General features: G+C 53.9%; 2 protein-coding genes across 11 annotated transcripts in view; both read right to left on the bottom strand.

Annotated features, from left to right (window-relative positions):
- Positions 1-3,147, bottom strand: part of USF1 (upstream transcription factor 1) — a 28,279-nt gene extending 25,132 nt beyond the window's left edge. For 3 of the 6 annotated variants that reach the window (XM_039512079.1, XM_039512084.1, XM_039512085.1), the window contains exon 1: positions 2,818-2,948. The gene's annotated coding sequence lies outside the window, so the exon portion shown is untranslated. Of the gene's footprint in view, positions 1-2,817; positions 2,949-3,054 lie in introns of those variants that run through there. The other 3 variants (XM_039512080.1, XM_039512081.1, XM_039512078.1) reach the window with 3 other exon arrangements.
- A 3,782-nt stretch (positions 3,148-6,929) lies between these two features.
- ARHGAP30 (Rho GTPase activating protein 30) overlaps positions 6,930-18,252 on the bottom strand; it is a 54,265-nt gene continuing 42,942 nt past the window's right edge. For 3 of the 5 annotated variants that reach the window (XM_039512072.1, XM_039512075.1, XM_039512076.1), the window contains 2 exons: positions 12,306-12,532; positions 6,930-11,433 (listed from right to left, as the gene is read on the bottom strand). In XM_039512072.1, the coding sequence (XP_039368006.1) occupies positions 9,355-11,433; positions 12,306-12,532 (2,306 nt within the window). In that variant the 3' untranslated portion in view covers positions 6,930-9,354. The remainder of the gene's footprint in view (positions 11,434-12,305; positions 12,533-18,252) is intronic. The other 2 variants (XM_039512073.1, XM_039512074.1) reach the window with 2 other exon arrangements.

Below are 18,252 nucleotides of genomic sequence, written 5' to 3'. Positions count from 1 at the left end.
GGAAGGCTTGGGTTTCAAACAGAGCAGGGGAACGTCTATTTACCTTTGAACAACTGTTTGCACTAGAACTTTTTTCAAAACACCTGAAGCATTTCTATTGGGCACAGGGTTGTTTGGGTTTTTGTTTTAGTTATGGGGCTAGTTTAACATAGCAGCTGATTTTGTTTCAAGAGCAACAACTTAAATGTATGCAGAAGCTAATCTTACCACAATATCTATGTGCTAACAGCAGAAAGTGCCTCGGCAGAGGTCTGTGAATACTCCTGCTAAATAAAAACAGCACAGCCAGTGGGGCACTCACTTGTGCACTCACTTTTATGCACCTTGCACAAACACACAAGACTGATTTATTTTTAATGTATCAACAAGCAGTGCATGATTAGGCCCTGATACTGCAAGCAGGCCCCTTACACCCACGAGGAGCCACAATGCGCACTGTAAGAGTCTACCCATGCAGGGCAGACTGCAGGATCAGGGCCTTAGATATTTGGAAGACTTTCCACTGGTGTTAGTACAAGGATATTTTAAGTATCAGAGGGGTAGCCGTGTTAGTCTGGTTCTGTAGAAGCAGCAAAGAATCCTGTGGCACCTTATAGACTAACAGACGTTTTGCAGCATGAGCTTTCGTGGGTGAATACCCACTTCTTCGGATGCAAGGATATTTTAATGAGCCTCTTGTTGATTCGGGGAAAGTCCATAGAGAGATTTGTTTGTAAAGCTCTCAAGTTTAGGAGTGCGCCAAGAACGGTTAAGCATTACTCACCTCTCCCCTCTCCAGAGCTCCTAGAGCTCCTGCTAAAATCATCACCAGCAATTGGCTGCTGTCAACACCTACCCCCACTTCACTGGATTCTCTCACCTGAGTCAAGTTCCACATCCTCACATTTAACCCCTAACACTGATATAGCTCTGCTCTTCCCCTGCCTCTGCATTTTCTCTCACCTGCTCCCTTTGTCACCTTCTCCCACTCCTAGCTTCACATAGTTTCCATACCACTCCCTGTGCTCAGACCAGTCATACATGCAAAGCACCTTCTCTCTCCACCTTCAAACCCAGTTCCTGTGCAAAGCCTTCCAGGGCTGGTATCTTCACCACAACATCACTGCACAAAATGGCCTGAAACTGTCAACTTGTGCATCATATTTGCCTCAGGCCTGGTCTACTAACAAAATTGCACGAAAGGTGTTTTTTTTTTAAACTGATTTAGTTAAACTGGAGCAAAACTCCGCATAGACATTTTAAATTTGATTTAAACCTGGTTTATGTTGTTTAGCTTGAGTCAATAAGTTTACATGCACAAGCTACACAGATATATTGGTTTAAAATTGGTTATAAGCATTAAATGAGGGATTTACACCAGTTTAGTGCTTCTGCAAAAGATTATAGGGCCTTGTTTACACACAGAACTCACATCAGTTTAGAGGCCAATTTCAGTTAAACCAGTGAAAATCCTTTTGTGGACACTTCTATCACTTTAAAACTGGCTGCATGGTTTAGCTCGCACCTGGCTGTTTCCTGAGGGAAGCTAAACCAATATAATCCTGGTTTAAATCACTTTAAGAGCATCTACACAGGGTTTTGTGTCAAATTTAAATCACACCTTTAGTTAAACCAGTGTCACTTTGTGTTTAGACCAGCTGTAAGCTCTTTTTCTCTTTTGTGTTTGCAGCAATCTAAACATTAGAACAGAAAAGTAAACTGTATGTGAGGCCCACATAAAAGGAAAAAAATAAATCAAGCACAATCATAACAGACGGCCCCTGTGCAAACCTGGATGTCATGGCTGCAAGACAGCGCAAGCAGCACCCTGTGTATTCCCTGTACGCACACGCACCATCTCACCACAAAGACTCAGCACAGAAACGCAAACAGTTCTATTCCCCCAACAGGGGTGGTGGTGCGATATCAGATGATAACAACAAAAGCCTTTATTATTGTGCGTGGAGGAAACAGGCAGCTAAGCAGCTCCTGATAAGATATGGCCGATGAATGACTGATGATTACAGAGAAAGGAGGGTTCAGGTTCATCAGGTTAGTGTAAACAGGGGCACTCAGAGGAGGGGATGGACCAATCACACCTGGCAGGGGAGGAGAGAAGAGGTTTGCTGTCTGACATGCACCAGACAGATTCCCTAATAAATTCTTCCCTCCAACACATGCAGAAACCCAGCCAAGGGACAGAGACCAGGGAGGATGAGGCCAGGCGCGTAACAACAAGGCAGCGAGCTATGTCTATTGCTGGTGATGATACCCTGGTTTTACTGGTACCTCCCCTGCTTCTCGCATTCAGCTGTTCGCTTCTAGTCTCCCCAGGGTCTTACACCCTGTTCATCACCGCGGCATCTGTTGTTGCGATGCCCAGAGCTCTTCAGAGCAGGGAGCGGGCTTGCAGAGCACCCGGTAGCGAGGGGACAGGGGACCGCCCCGATAACACCACAAGAGACCTGAGGGGCCCCCACGGCCTCTCACAAAAGGGGGCAGTCAGGGGGGCTACAGCCCACTTGGGGCAAAGGGGGGCGATATGCCCCAGCCAGGTGACAGGGGGCTGCCCCCCCGCCCCTGAGGAGTCCCCAACCCACCACAGTCCCAGGCGCAGCCAGCACCGCCCCGAGACCCTAGGATGGGAGGGAGCAAAGCCAGGCCAGCCCCTCCCCCAACCTAGGTCCACCCCCGGCCCGGCCTGTACCCCCAGCCTAGGGCGACCCCCAGTCTGGGCACCTCCCAGGCAGCCGCCCCCCGGCCCCTTCCGCCCCAGCCGGGCCACGGGGGCCGAACTGCGCCAGTAACATTTAGCGCCTCCCCCCACGGCCCCATTACCTGTTTTTTCCCTTTATCCCTCTTGCTCTCTCACCCCCTTTTCTCTCCATGGAGATCTGCACATGCGCACTCGCCCAGCGCCCCCTCCCCCCGCTGCTGCCGCCATTACCGTGCAGGGCGGAAACAGGGCGATAACCCGGCCCCGCCCCTCCCTGAGCCAGCGCTCGCCGCCATCTTAGTAAGGGGCGCGCTGCGCAGTTCCTTTCCCCTCCCCGCCGCCATCTTAGTGCCGGGCACCTTGCGTCAGGGCTCCCGAGCGGGCGCCATCTTAGTACGTGGCGTTGTGTTCCGTTGTTTCCGGCGGGCGCCATCTTAGTTCGGTGCGCGCTCCATGCCAACTTCCGGCGAGGCTCTCTTAATGCCCCCCGACTTCCGGTGGCACGGAATGCCTTGGGCCAAGCGGCGTCTGGCAGGCGCCATTTTGGGTGAGGGCAGAAGACAGTTCCGGCCATATTTGCTAGGGGCAAAGGGCATTCCTGGCCCTAGGCTGCCCCTTGGGAGTGGGGTTAGTTTACTGCCCCCTTTGGGAGGGAACCCTTCGGGGTACCACATCATGCACCCTCGTGTCCTTCTGCCATCAGCTTTCCTTTCCAGTGGCCGTAGGCACACGGCAGGCGTCACTCCCGCAGCCTCTTAGGGTTGCCAGGTGCCTGGTTTCCGACCGGAACCCCAGTCGAAACGGGACCCTGGCAGCTCCGGTCAGCACTGTTGAACGGGCTATTAAAAGTCTGGTTGGTGGCGCAACGGGGCTAAGGCAGGCTCCCTGCCTGTCGTGGCTCCGCGTGGCTCCCGAAAGGAGCCACACGTCCCCTACTCCAACTCCTAGGCGTAGGGGCAGCCAGGGGCCTCTGCGCGCTGCCCCAGCCCCAAGTGCCAGCTCCGCAGCTTCCATTGGCTAGGAACCACAGCCAATGGGAGCTCCGGGGGCGGCGTCTGCAGGTGGGGAAGCAATGCACAGAGCTTCCTGGCTGCGCATCCGCGTAGGAGCCGGAGGGGGGTCATGCTTCCAGCGTAAGCGCTGCCTGGAGCCTGCGCCCCTGACCCCTCTGCACCCCAAGCCCCTACCTCAGCCCTGATTCCTCTCCCCTCAATCCCAGTCTGGAGCACCCTTCTGCACCCCAAACCCCTCATCCCCAGCCTCTGAATGTCCATGTTTCACAGCTGTACTTTAGCACAGACCAAATGTAAATTATTAAGAGCCGGAATTTAGTCTTCAGATTTAAGTCTCTTCTCAACAGATGCTCATTTTTCCAGAATGTCTCTTTCCCTCTTGCTAGTCTGGTGCTGACTTCAATATCCTCATCCAGACTATGAGATATTGAACAAAAATACCCATATACTGGATTTTATTTTAACCTAATTGGTTTTTTTTCTTACTTCCTCGGATATATGGATTTTTGTACTCCCTGATAGATTTAACACTCCTTGCCTATAGTAAAAGTTTGTTTTTCACTCCCCGCAACATATAGGGGAGGGGGGTCACGAACCCCTGACAGAGGTAATTGTTTATTTCTCTGTGGATGTAGGGCATTTTTCAGTCCCTCTATGTATGGGGTTTTATTTACTCCTTGTCTGTGTTGGGGGGTTTTACCCCCTGCCTGTAAAGAGTTGTTGGGTTTTTTTTTTTATATCCTCTACTAAAAGGATTTCCTTACTTCCCCTTTACATAGGCAGTTGCCCAGTGGCTAGAGCACTGGACTGGGACTCAGGAGACCTGGGTTCAATTTCTGCCTCTGATCTGCTGAGTGACCATGCCGCCCTGTGCCTCAGTTTTCACATCTGTCAAATGGGGATAATGTTATTGACCTTGGCATAGGGGTTGGCCCCTGAGCAGGTGAGGCACCCAGTCTATCTGCGACAAACTCCACTAAGGGGAATGAGCCAACCCAGATCTACCTGTGGTGAGTTAATAGCCTCACTAGCTGGGCAGGCAGTTAATTAGATAAGAAGCTGTTGGGCTTATGAGGACTTGAGCAGGAATTTAGCCCCAGAGCAGAGAAAGGTCCAGAGGACAGAGACTGTTCAGTGGAGCTGGTTCAGAAGTGATTCTCAGTGACGTCTCATCTCGCTGGAGAATAGAGGTTTAGGGAGAGAAGAACAGACTTTCAGGCAAGGGACCAGAGCAGCCCAGGAGAACAAACTGGGCGTGGGACCTCCTGGGGGAGCTACCAGGGTCTGGCTCAGCAAGAAGAGACCGGCACCTGGCCGAACACCCAGCAGAGGCCCAACCTCAAGGCAGGGAATCCAGTCTGAGAGTGCTCTGGGGCTAGAGGAGTGAAACATAAGCTTGATTGTCCCAGGGCGGTGGGGATCTGGTGGAGCAGCTGCATGAAGCTTTCCGTTATGCCTTTGTGTTGTGCTTTTTCATTAAATAAGTGAGTCCTGTTGAAGAGGACACTCCTTAATAGTGGAAACCCTGCTTGGACTTGTTTATGCCCCAGGTGAAGGGAAATTGAGGCAGGAGCTCACCTGTAGCACCGTGCCTGACCACAGGGGGCATGCCAGGGGACTACTCCGCACCGCCCTGGGACAATAGTATTATGTTTCACCCCTCTAGCCCCATAATAGACCTCATTTGGTTTGGCCTCAGACCAAAAAATAAATCAAAACAAAACCAAAAAACTGCTTGGCTTGAACCAAAACTGAAGATTTTTATTTTTTCTCACCAAAGCAACACAAATGGTTGGTTTGTTTGGTTCAACCTGAAATAATTGTTGTTGGTATTTGGTGTTTCAGGTCATTTCAGGTTGTTTTCACCCCTTTTGTTGTTTTCGTTTTAGGAAATAAATCAGTGAAATGAAACCCTCCCTTGAAACAAAAAGTTGAAATGGTGCCTTTCCATATGAACGGTTTCCACTTCTTTGATTTTTGTTTTCCTTTTGTCAAACCTCTTTGCCCAGTTTGCCCTGAATTCATTCATAGGTTTGGTGCCCTGAAGAAATGCACTTTTCAGCAAATTTACTATTCCCCCCCACGCCCGCGCATTATTCGTCCTGCTCCAATAAGGACCCCTCCTAAAATCCAGACCCAAGTACCGAGGTAGGGTCTGATTCTCATTTATACTAATGCCCTTTTACTCCACTGTGGCAGGGCCTTAAAGCAGGTGTATGTTACACTGCAGCAGGGGTAGACAATGCTGCTCGTTGGTGGCTCTGTTCCTGTTTCTGGGCTGAATGCTCTTCACCTCATGGGAGGTTCTGCAGGGGTGCATTTTGTCTCCCCTCCTGTTCGGTAGGAATGTGGGGCCATGGGAAGGAGACATGGGCTGCAGTGCCTTCAGGATGCTCATGATGCTCAGTATTTGATCCAGCCAGTGCTATTAGCTGTCCAGACCAGGGAATCAGGGCGAGCTGGCTGAAGCTCAGTCCAGATCAGACTGAGGTGATGCAGGTAGGACAGGGAAAGCAACTAGATGGGAAGGTGAGGCTAGTATCTCCTGCTCTGACTGGGGGCATGTGCCCAACACTTGGGACCTGATGTTTGCAATCTAGTGGATCTTCAGCCGCAGCAGGATGATCTGATAGCAGCAAGACCCAGGAGAGTTTTTCCCCTCTGCACCTGGCCAGGAGATTGCAGCCGTTTCTTCCAGGTGCAGGGGCCATGCAGCGTAATCCATGTTTTGGCCAGCTTGAGCCTGCGTTGCTGCAGTGTGCTCTCCACAGGGCCATGCCTGGGGCCCATCTGGAGAGTCAAGCAAGTGCAGAATGCGGCATCTGGCTCCCTAAGCAGCGCTGCCTGGGGGCAGCAAGTCACTGGTGCAATGTGATCTGTGCTGATTGGCGTCTAGACTGAATCTGAGCCTGCTGAGTTTGGTCCATAAAGCCTCAGCGGGGCTGGGACTTTGCTGCCAGAGAGACCATCCTGCCGCAGCTGCGATCCCAGCCTTCCCCAGTGGCCTGAAATAGCCCAGGTCTATTGACCTTCAGGGCCTACTGCAGGTCACATCTGTTTACACCAGCTGCTACACAGGGGGGTGGGAGAGACATCAGGTGAGGGCAGCGGGGTGATCTCATAGAATATCAGGGTTGGAAGGGACCTCAGTAGATCATCTAGTCCATCCCCTTGCTCAAAGCAGGACCAATCCCCAAACAGATTTTTGCCCCAGATCCCTAAATGGCCCCCTCAAGGATTGAACTCACAACCCTGGGTTTAGCAGGCTAATGCTCAAACCACTGAGCTATCCCTCAATTTTAGCAGGGATGACTAGAACCTTAGACAGGGCTTCTTTTAAATTTTTTTGTCTAAACCTAATCATCTTTCCCCTTCGCCTTAAGACTCCTGGGCCCTGCCAGAGGAGGGGGAACAGGTCTGGGTGGAAGGAAATGAGAATCAGGCCCGTTATTTTTAAAATCTCACTCCTGCCCCACTGTCCTCACCTATTCCAGTCCGGGGCTTCACGTAGTTCTGCTGCTGTGGAACCTTCATTGAACCTAGGTCCTGTCCAACCAGCTCAGCAGAAACACCTACTGCCTGGCCTGCGCCATTCCTTGCTACTCCAGTCTGGCTATCCCATGAGCACCTCAGCCCAATGAGACCAAGCATTGGCCCTGATCCTGCCATGGCTCCAGCTGGGCAGGCCCCTGTGCCCATGCAGAGCCCCACTGAATCAACAGGGCTCAGCACAGGGAGCTGGGCATGTGGAGCTCCTTGCAGGATCGGGGCCTGAGTGGTTTTGGTGAGGCGAGCCAATGGGGATGAAGGCCCCAGCCCTTACTAGGTTGGGCATGGAGAGTGCACCCCCCACCCCCTTACCTCAGTGCACACACATTTTCAAATCAGACAGGATCTGAACCCAGCTCTTTGTCCGCAGAAGGCCAAGGTGGCAGTGCCACTGGCCTCGCCTTTTGAACTCATTTCATTTGCACACCCTTTAAAGTGACACGAGCCCTTTGTGTACTGTATTGGCAAGGCACGACATGGCCCCGTTCGGCCCAGTTCAACCCAAGCACCCGCGGTGCCCTACTCTGGCGTGGCGTCTCTGGATTGCCCGTTCAGGAGGACTCAGCAGCACAGGGCCAGAGGATCTCGTTTTAAAAGCCATCACCACAACTGTGCGGATTTTTTCCAAACTATCTTTATTATCCCGTGATAGGGTACGGTAGCTACGAATCGTTGTCAAACCCAACCCAGCTGCCATCTCAGATTAACAAGAGGCTGGAGAACCCAAAGAGACCAATGAAATAAGACTACTAATGGAACAACACGGAGAGAAAAGTGAGTGGAAACCCAAGGACTCGGCTGCCACTTTCATAAATGACAGGCAGCAGGAGGACGGACGTTAGAGGTGGCCATGGACTGTATGTCCCACCTAGCCCAGCAACCAGCTGATTCAGGCTCATTTCCTACAGTAGATTTTCTAGGGCTTTAGGCAGTGTCCCTGCACAGACACCTGCTATCTGCCCAGAGAAAGGGGACAGGCTGGGCTGCAGAGGTGCAAGATCTCCTATGTATGTGCTAACCGTGCCCTGGAGGGAGCATCAGAAAGGAGCCCAGCCACCGATGGCTGGTTCATTCTTTGGCCTCTCTGTTGAGCCTGGCGACCACAAATAAGGAGGCCGAGCAGTGCCAGTGGTTTCTCTGAAATTACAAGGAGCTGGCTATAAACAGCTGCTTGTCCTACATTGTTTCAGGAACAACCATCAGCTGATGCCGTTAAGTTACAACCCGCCCGGGCGGGCTGCAAGTTTAGCAATGAAAGGTTCTGTGACCTACCAGGCAGGTCCCTGCCGCTAAGGGCTGCAGACTAACAGGAGGCAGGGGAAAGTCCTGGGGCTGAATTCAAGAGAGAGGAAACGTTCTTGACCTGTTTATTTCCTAAAAGCAAAAGAGGAGATGACTGCAAAGGGGTGGGGGAGCTGGGAGCAAGATTGCTGTGGTTTTTCAGCCTAGTGCCGTCTCTGGAGAGACCCTCCGCTGCTCTTGTTTTAAAAATCATGACCCCCCCTTGTCTCTAGGGCTGGCGTTCCCTCACCCGGGGATGGAGTTAGGAACTGGTGACCTCACTCAAAGGTGCTGGCCCCCTGCAACTCCCAGTGGGTTTTGTGAGTTCTCAGCACGTTGGAGAATCCAGCCTCGAATTATTCACAGGAGCACCAGCCCCATGGCTTTCCCCACCCACCCAATGCCAAGCTGGGCCAGGTTCAGCCCCGGTGGAAGTGGATCTAGCTGGCTGGAGCAGACATTGTTCTCGTCTGCGCTGAAGATGAACATCACTATTCTGGAGGAGACGCAGAGGGAATGGCTGGCTCAACGATTGTGTCTGAACAGCGTTAGCTCTGGCTGAGGCTGGGGCTCATGTGGCCCACTGCAGTTCGGAGAGGCTGCTCCTGGAAAGGAGACCCTCTCCCCGAACCATACGATGTTTCTTCCTGCTGCACAACCCAACCCTCCCAGCCCCAGTCGTCCGGTGCCAGCCACCCATAGCAGGGCTGGACTCGGAGCAGCGGGTGCAGGATGGTGCGTTAAGGCAGTAACCCACGTTGGTTGAGATTTGGCAGCCCACCAGTCAATGAGCATGGAACTGTCCCCGCCGCTCCCTCACAACTCCGACCCTCCACAGTCCCTGATTTCAAAAGCCAGCGACCGCCGCTGCTGCGGGAGAGGCCCCACTGCCTCTTCCATGTCTGACGGTCGCTGGCCAAGCCTGGGCATGCTCAGCCTGCTCCTTGCTGCGGGCTCCTGGGCGAAGGGCAGCGGCTCGTGGCCAGGCACCAGGCGTGGTTCGCAGGCCGTGTCAGGCAGGGGTGGGTGCTTGCCCATAGCCAGGGCGTCTGGAGACAGTAGCGCACCAGTGCAGCTCAGCGGCCTCAGGGAGCGCTGGCCCACAGGCTTTAGGACAGGCCTGGGGAACGGCAGGGGCTTCTCCATCTTGGGAACGCCGTGCATCTCCCGACCATCCCCCATGCAATAGGTCTGCATCCTCCGAACCGGGGTCTGGGCCAAGTGCCTCTCCTTGGCCAGGGCCACCGCCGTGTCGAAAGACATGCTGCCGCCGTTACGCCAGCTGGCTCGCCTCTGCTTCTGGAGGGAAGTCTCGGGGGGCTCATGGCTCTCTGTGCTGCTGGGGCACTTCTCCACAGGGCCGGGCGGGGGAGACTCCTCGTTCGACTCTGTGCCCTCTGCGACTTGGCAGCACGCACCCAGGCTGACAGGGTGCGACTGCCTCTGGAGAGAGGCCCCCTTCCCCAGGCTGGTCTCCCCACCGCCGGAGCTCTTCTCTGAAGCAGAGAGCTTGGGCCACGTGGATGCTTCACCCAGGTGCATCTTCATCTTCACGGTAGGAGGCATCCTGGCAAACTGGGGCTTGGGGGGCACTATGGGGACGGATTTCACCTGCTGGACTCGGACAGTGCTGGAAGTGACCCTCATGGGGGCGCTGCCGTCAGGGCGCACCCCAGCTGGCGTGTCAGGCTCGGGGAGAGCGGGAAGGTCTACGGGCTTCAGTGGCCCAGATTCCAGGGGAAGGCTTGTGGGGCCACTCCCCAGCGACGGGGAAGCATCAGACCAGGACACAAGATCCGAGCTAGTCTCAAGCAAGGGAGCAGCCTCAGGGCCGCTCTCATACCCAGGGGCGGTGGGGGCTTCATGGTCTGTCCCTAGCAAGGAGATGGAGGCCTGGGGACCACTCTGATCCAGGGGGACAGTGGTGGTCTCGAGGCCTGTCTCTAGAAAGGGGGCAGTGGACATGGGGCCACTCTCACATATGGGGACAGCGGGGGGCTCGGGCCCCGATCCCGGTGAGAGGGTAGGTGCGGTCTTCATTGCAAGAAGCTGAGGTGGGTCCTTTCCACTCTCTGGCTGTTTGGTCTCTGGCATGGGAGGAGCCGAGCCCCCTTGGCCCTCCTGCGCTCTCACTTCCTCTGGGGCACGTCTGTCGGCCTCCTGGCTCTGAGCACACAGAGTCAGCTCTGCCTCCCTTAACCTCGGGGCCTGCGCTTGCTCATCTCCGGCGTGGCTGGCTTGGGCTCCGTGGCCTTCGCTCTCCGGAGCCCATGTGCCCCAGTGCTCCCTCACTGGCGCTACATCAGTGGTGGGCTGAGTTCTGGGTGGGCCAGGGCCTGCTTCCAGACCATCGCCCCCTGTTACCTTTATGTCTTCTTCTCGCTGGACGGCTGGGCTGGGCTCCACAGCCTCTCCCTCAGCCCCGTTCCCTTCGAGCCCTTCTGGCTGGCGAAGGGCGCTGTGGGGCTCTTCGGCGGCTTCCTTGCTCCGACATGGCATGGCTAGTTCTGGAGCATGAGGGCCGTCTGGCAGAGGCACCTTGGTGCTGCTGCCTTCTTTGGTCAAAGAGGAGCCGTTGGTGTCGCTAGCTAATGGCCCTTCCTCAGCAGGTCCTGGGGGCTGGTTGCTCAGCACCTCTTGAGCCATTTCGCCACCCAGCGCCCCCTCTGGGAGAGGCACATCCCACCCGTGCTCCGCACCGAGCTGTCGCAGCTTCTCTAGGTCGGGAGCTAAGGGGCTCAGGTCATCGTAGGCGCTCAGGAACACCTCCTCGGAGTCCGTCTCCTTGGAGAGCTCCTCGGTGTCGGAGCAGCTGGTGGCCAGGTAGTACTGCTCCTCGTTCATGCACTCCTCGATGGAGAGGTACTCCGGGGGCGGCTCCACCGAGAACTCCTGCTAGAGATTGAGAGCACGCAGAAGAGTCACTAAGCAGGCTGGTCACACCATGACCGCAGGCGCCGTCACTGGCACGTGGCCTTGATTTGGCTGATGGAGGTTTTAACAGCCTCCAGTTTCCCTGGGTGGGGAGGAGTGGGCACGGCTGGCACGGGGTTCTCAGCCGGGGCCCCTCTGCTCTGCATTCACTTCCCCACTGGGCCTGTCCCAGCCAGAATTTGCCTCTCTGGTTTCCCAGGCTCTCCTGGGAGTGGGAAGAGGTGGCTGGGGGGCGTGGGTGAGGGGCACTGCCTCCTTCCCTAGCACCCAAAGGGTGCTACAGAGATGGCATGTAGTAATGAGGGGACAGCGTTCCTACGGGGGGCTGAGACAATGGACTGATTTGTACCAGGTATGTGACCTGTAATTAATGTGCCTACAGGAAGCAGTAGCTACATAATATAATCTATCATCTGGAGTGTCTGCCTGTCCATCTATCTAATCTATCCATCCTCCTACTCACCCCTCTGTCTGTCTGTCCATCCCTATACACAGTCGTTTAGCTGTCCATCCAGCCATACCTTCCTTCCTCTCCAATACATCCCTCTATTTATCCATCTCCAGCCTCATCCCTCTAGCTATCCATCCAGCCATGCCTCTCTTCTCCCTTCCTCCCCATACATCTGTCTGTGTGCCCATCTTCACACCCACCCATCTGTCTGTCAATCCTCATACACACCTCTCTAGCTTTCTATCTGTCCACCCCCATGCACACCTCTCTGTCTAGCCATCCCTTTCGCTCTTCCTACAAATCCTAGCTCACTGCTGCAGTTTCTAATACACGGCTGGTGCTAAAAGCCAGGATCTAGATTTCAGCACGACCGGGAGCTTACATTCATGAACCTGCTCTCCATGTCGTCATCCATTCCTTGGAAGCCCTCCAGCATGTCCCCAGCAAAATCGGAGGTGGTCTCTTCCAGCAAGCTCTTCTCTGGCTGGTCGCCTTCCGTGCCACAGTCCTGCCAGGTGTCCTGGTTGTCGAGAAATGAGAAGGAGTCCTGCACCTCCATGGACAGCCTGTTCTCCTCTGAGTCCAGAGCACTCGCCGGCTTTGTATCTGCTTCAAGAATTAAACACAGAAGATGGATTCAGCAAGGGGCCCCCGCAGCCCTTCTAGCTGAAGGGGGTGACGCGGGACAGTCGTTCCTCACAGGTCTGGACTCCAGCCCTGGCTCAGGTGAAGACTAGGCCTCCCTGCCCCAAGATTGTTTGATAGCAGCGAGGTAATCAGCCACCACAGCCAGTTACCATGGCAGGAGTGGTACAGAAGTTACTGTGAACTATGCCTACTCGATGTGGTTTTCTGTCCCTCTCTAGCAGGGACCAGGCCAGTTTAAGATTAATGAGCCTACTGCAGCCTTGGCTAAGTCTCTTACTTCAGGCAATGGGCGCTCATGCGTGATGAGCTTAGAGATCCCAGGTTCGATCCCCATGCTGCCCAACCTGTGCAGGGACATCCGAGTTACGTTACCCAGCGTTTCCGTTCCAAAACAAACCCTGACACCAGGAACCACCGGCAGAGATGGGAAAGCCTCTCAGGTCCCGTCCTGCTCCCTATGCCCCCCAAAGGGCTGCAGTAGGATAGCTGGCAGGCTCTCAGTGGGAGCCAAGCTTTTGCCCAACACAGCAGACTTGTGGGGGGGGGGGGCAGGGGGCGACATCAGAGAAACCGTCCCGGCTCCCTGATTCTCGCCCATGACACAAGCCAGAGCCGCTTGGAATCTGCTTTAACCCATGCTAGCTGGGTATGGTCTAGTGTACAGGAGATGATACACCAGGTGGAGCTTGCTGGTGTCTTCCCACTGCAACACACTTCCTCGCACCTCGATATGCCCCCTCTGTGCCCATGGCTCTGGGGCGGGAGGTGTAGGAGCCAGCTGTGGCTGTTTAGTTTGTACCTGCCGGCGACTTGGCCGGAGCAGGAGAGTCGTGGGAGGTCTCCACTCCCTTTCTGTTGTCTAAGCAGCTCACCAGGTGCAGATGAAGGCAGAGAATCCACCCCAGCTTTGTCCACTCCAGGCTTAGCCACAAAGGGATGGGGCTCCCACCACTTCCCCTCGGAGATTGTTCCACTGGCCAACAGACCTTCAGTGGGGGGTAAATTCTCTCTTGGTGTAACTGGGTGAATAAATGCTACTGCAGTCCATGGAGCTGCACCCCTTTACACCAGCAGAGAAGTTTAGCCTAAATTCCCCCTTTCTTAACTTCATCACGTTCACAGGTTAGCCCAGAATAATTCGTCTCCGTGGCCACCGCGGCCTCCGGACGCTTGGGGAGTGTCGCGTTATCTCCAGGGCTCTGTATGTTCTAGAACAAGCTAGCTGGAAATTCAGCGGCAAGGTCCCAGGATTTGGGGGTTTCTCCTGTGCAGCAGGTCTCTGGCGCCTGTAGCAGCTTTGTTTAAATATCCAAAATTTGAGGGTTTTTTAATGAAATATGTAAAGGGGGAAGGGAAGTTTGTAGATGTTAATGCCCGAATGGACCATTAGCTCATCAAGTCTGATCTGTAGAATGTCACCCCCTTCCTCCTGTGTTGAGCCCAGTAACTTGTGTTTGGCTAAAGGATGTCTCCCAGAAGATGTCTCCCTGCTCTGGATCCGGAGACATCTCGAGCTGGAGAATTCATCACTCCCCTTGGGTGCTTGTTCCGGTGGTTACCCACCTTCACTGTTAGAAATCTGTCTCATCTCTACCTGGAACGTGCCTGGCTTTAACTTCCAGCCACTGGGTCTTGTTCTGCCTTTGGTTGGGGATGGGGAGCAGGAGACCATTGGGACCTTCAACAGAATTGGGGGCATTGGCTCTTTTGGGGGGCACACACTTGGCCAGAGAAATCCAGTTCAATGGGGCCCCAGGCATCAAGAGCTCTGTGCTGGAAAGAAGCTGCCCAAGAGAGGGAGAGAAGGAAAGAAGGAGACACCCAGGAGAAGTGACTAGGTCCAGCTCCATTGCCTTGAAGTTTTGCTCAGCTTCTCCTGTGCCCGATTCTGGGTCTGCACAGTTAGAAAATTGTTCCTACTGATCCAACTGAAACTCCCTTGCTGCAATCTAAGATGATTCTTTCTCGTCCTCCCCCTGGGTGAATGTAAGAATGGCCTGACTGGGTCAGACCAATGGTCCGTCTAGTCCAATATCCTGTCTTCCGACAGTGGCTGGTGCCAGATGCTTCAGCAGGAATGAACAGAATAGGGCAATTATTGATTATCCATCCCCTGTCACCCAATCCCAGCTTCTGGCAATCAGAGGTTAGGGACACCCAGAGCATGGGGTTGCTTCCTTGACCATCTTGGCTAACAGCCATTGATGGACCTATCCTTCAGGAACTTAAATACTTAGTTTTGGCATACTTATACTTTTATATTTTTGCCCTTCACTGCATCCCCTGGCAACGATTTCCACAGATTGACTGCGGTGTGTGAAGAATTACTTCCTTTTGTTTGTTTTAAACCTGCTGCCTATTAATTTCATTGGCTGACCTCTGGTTCTTGTGTTATGGGAAGGGGTAAATCCTTATTCACTTTCTCCAGTCATGATTTTATAGACTTCTATCATACCCCCAATTAGTCGTCTCTTTTCCGAGATGAACAGTCTCAGTCTTTCAAATCTCCCCTCATACGGAAGCTGCTCCAGACCCCTAATCATTTTTGTTGCTCTTCTCTGTACTTTTTCCAATTCAAATACATCTTTTTTTGAGATGGGGCAACCAGAACGCAGTAGTCGAGGTTGGGGCGTACCATGGATTTATATAATGGTGTTATGATATTTTCTGGCTTATTATCTATCCTTTTCCTAATAGTTCCTAACATTTTGTTAGTGTTTTTGACTGCTGCTGCACATTGTAATCTATCACTTAAATCACCCTCTGTACTACATGATGGAGGGTAGCTAATGCAACACCTATTTTTTAAAAAAGGCTCCAGAGGCTATCCCGGCAATTCCAGGCCGGTAAACCTAACTTCAGTACCTGGCAAATTGGTTGACACTAGAGTAAAGAACAGAATTATCAGACATATAGATGAACACAATATATTGGGGGAGAGTCAACGTGGCTTTAGTAAAGGGAAATCGTGCCTCATCAGTCTAGCAGAATTCTCTGAGGATATCAAGAAGCATGTGGACAAGGGTGATCCAGTGGATGTAGTGTACTTGGACTTTCAGAAAGCCTTTGACAATGTCCATCACCAAAGGCTCTTAAGCAAAGTAAGCGGTCATGGGATACGAGGGAAAGTCCTCTCATGAATCAGTAATTGGTTAAAAGATAGGAAACAAAGGATAGGAAGAAATGGTCAGTTTTCACAGGGGAGAGAGGTAAATAGTAGGGTCCCCCAGGGGTCTGTACTGGGACCAGTGCTTTCAACATATTCATAAATGATCTGAAAAAAGGGGTGAACAGAGAGATGGCAAAGTTTTCAGACGATACAAAATTACTCAAGATAGTTAAGCCCAAAGCTGACTGAAGAGTTACAAAGGGATCGCACAAAACTGGGTCACTGAGCAAAAAAATGAGAGATGAAATTCAGTGTCAATTAATGCAAAATAATGCACACTGGAAAAAAATCATCTCAACTACACATACAAAATGATGGGGTCTAAATTAACTGTTACTCAAGAAAGAGGTCTTGGAGTCATTGTGGATAGTCCTCTGAAAACATCATCCGCTCAATGCTCTGGGTGTCCCTAAACCTCCAGAAGCTGGGATTGGATGACCAATTGCCCTGTTCTGTTCATCCCCTCTAGCATCTGGCATGGGCCACTCTCAGAGATATGAAACTGGGCTAGCTGGACCAGTGGTCTGACCCAGTCTAGCTGTTATTTGAAGGCAACTGAGCAGGTGGGAACAAGGAGGCAGCTAAGCACCCCATGACCAGCCCCGAAGTGTCATGACCCACAGGTCGCAAATCCAGGTCTGTAGGAGTCCTGGGAGGGTCATCATGCTCCAAGCCTTCACCCAACCAATTAGAGGCCCATAGGCCTCCACACCCACCGGCAGACAAGCTCCCGCCTCCTCACCTCCTCCCGCCACCCGAGCGTGCCATGTCCCTGCTCCTCCCGCCCAGCACTTCCTGCCCCCTCCACCACCACCTAACAGCTGTTTGGCGGTGCTTAAGACTTTCCGGGAGGGAGGGGGAGGAGCGGGGATGCAGTGCACTCGGGAGGAGGTGGGGAAGAGGCAGGGCAGGGACGGGGACTTGGGGGAAGGAGGTGGAATGGAGGGGAAGGGGGTGGGTCTGGGGTGGTAAAAGGGGGTGGAGTGGGGACTTTGGGGAAGGGGTGGGAAGAGGGGTGGGAAGAGGTGGGGTAGGGGGGTGGGGTCGAGCACCCACCAGGCAGAGGGGAAGTCGGCGCCTATGTAGAGGCCTCACCTAGAACTGGGACTCCCTGAAGCCCAGCTCAGCTAGAAGGCTCTACTCCTGGGTCCCAATTGGTGGAACACCAGAGCTTCTGATTGGCCCACTGCCCCTACTTAAGCAAGAAGGCGGAAGAGGAAGTTGCCTGTGCACCTGGACTCTGCCCTGCTTTGGACTGCTCACCTAGTGCTAACCCCCTCTCGGTTTCCTCCTGCGGCCTGACTCTCCATTCCTGACCTCAGCTCCGGGCCACCTGGGTCTGAACCCTGGCCACTGTGGGGACCCTCCCCCGTGTGCTGTGTGAACCACGAAGCCCAGCTGCCGATGTCCCAGCCCTGACACTAAGTGCTCTGTGGACACTGGGGGTTTGTGGATCCCCATTTGGGAACTGCTGGCCTAGTGGTTAAGGCTCTGATTCAGCAAAGCCCAGCGATACGTGCTTGAGTTTTGAATCCAGCAGAACCACTCACGGGTTTAAAGCTAAGCGTATGCTCGGGTGCTGTCCTGAAACGGGGCCTGCCACACCTGCCTGGGATTCAGAAGACCTGGGTTCTCTTTCCACCTGGGCCGCAGATTAATGCTCTGTCTGCGCTACGGAGACGCTCCGGCCCAGCCACACCTGCCAGCCCTCTAGCCCAGACGTCGCTCACGCCAGCAGACGAGGTTTTTCCGCTGGCGTAACAGCACCACTAATGACAACAGCTACATTCACAGCCCTCTTTCCCGGACATCTTAATCGACAAGGCTTGAGCTGGCCCACAACATTTTGCCGGTACGGAGATGCCGGCCAGGAGTCTGAAAAAAAAATCACCCGCCCTAACTGGTGTAGCTGTGCCAGCAAAACGCCTGGTGTAGCCACACGTGCACCACAAGCAGAGTGCTTCTGGAGGTGGTGCCCTCGCTGCGTCCAGGTGGGCAGGTCATGCCTCTGTGCCCCTCAATGGGGATAGCACTACCAAGCTCCTTAGCCCAGAGGACTGTCATTCGGCGTCATTCATGAGTGCCCGGGAAATGCTTGGAGCCCTCCGGCGCAGGGAGGTGCAGAAGGACACCGCATTGTTATGACTGATGGTCTCTCGGTCCAAATGAACCCTCAAGGTCTCTCTGCTGCCCCCCAGAGGACACTTCAACTATCTGTGATACGGCTCTGGCCCCCGGCCTCGCTGCATCTGAGGCAGGAGCGATGGAAGTGCCTTAACGTGGGAGGGCCACCGGTGCCTGAACTGCGGCCCGGCACCCCCATGCTGAGCTGCCCCCCCCAGGCCCTGCCCCCACACCGCCCCTTCTCCCCAAGCTCCTGCCCTCGCGTCCCCTTTTTCCCCGCCCCATGCCAACTCTTCCCCCAAAACCCTGCACGGCTTGCTCCTCTCTGCCCCCTCCCCCGTCACTCTCTCTTATGGCTGGCAATGGGGAGGGGCATGTCTCCCTGGCC

The sequence above is a fragment of the Mauremys reevesii genome, linkage group 24 (assembly GCF_016161935.1).
Source record: "Mauremys reevesii isolate NIE-2019 linkage group 24, ASM1616193v1, whole genome shotgun sequence".
NCBI lineage: Eukaryota > Metazoa > Chordata > Testudines > Geoemydidae > Mauremys > Mauremys reevesii.
The sequence above is the reverse complement of the archived record's forward strand: the minus strand, read 5'-3'. Positions and strand labels throughout refer to the sequence as shown.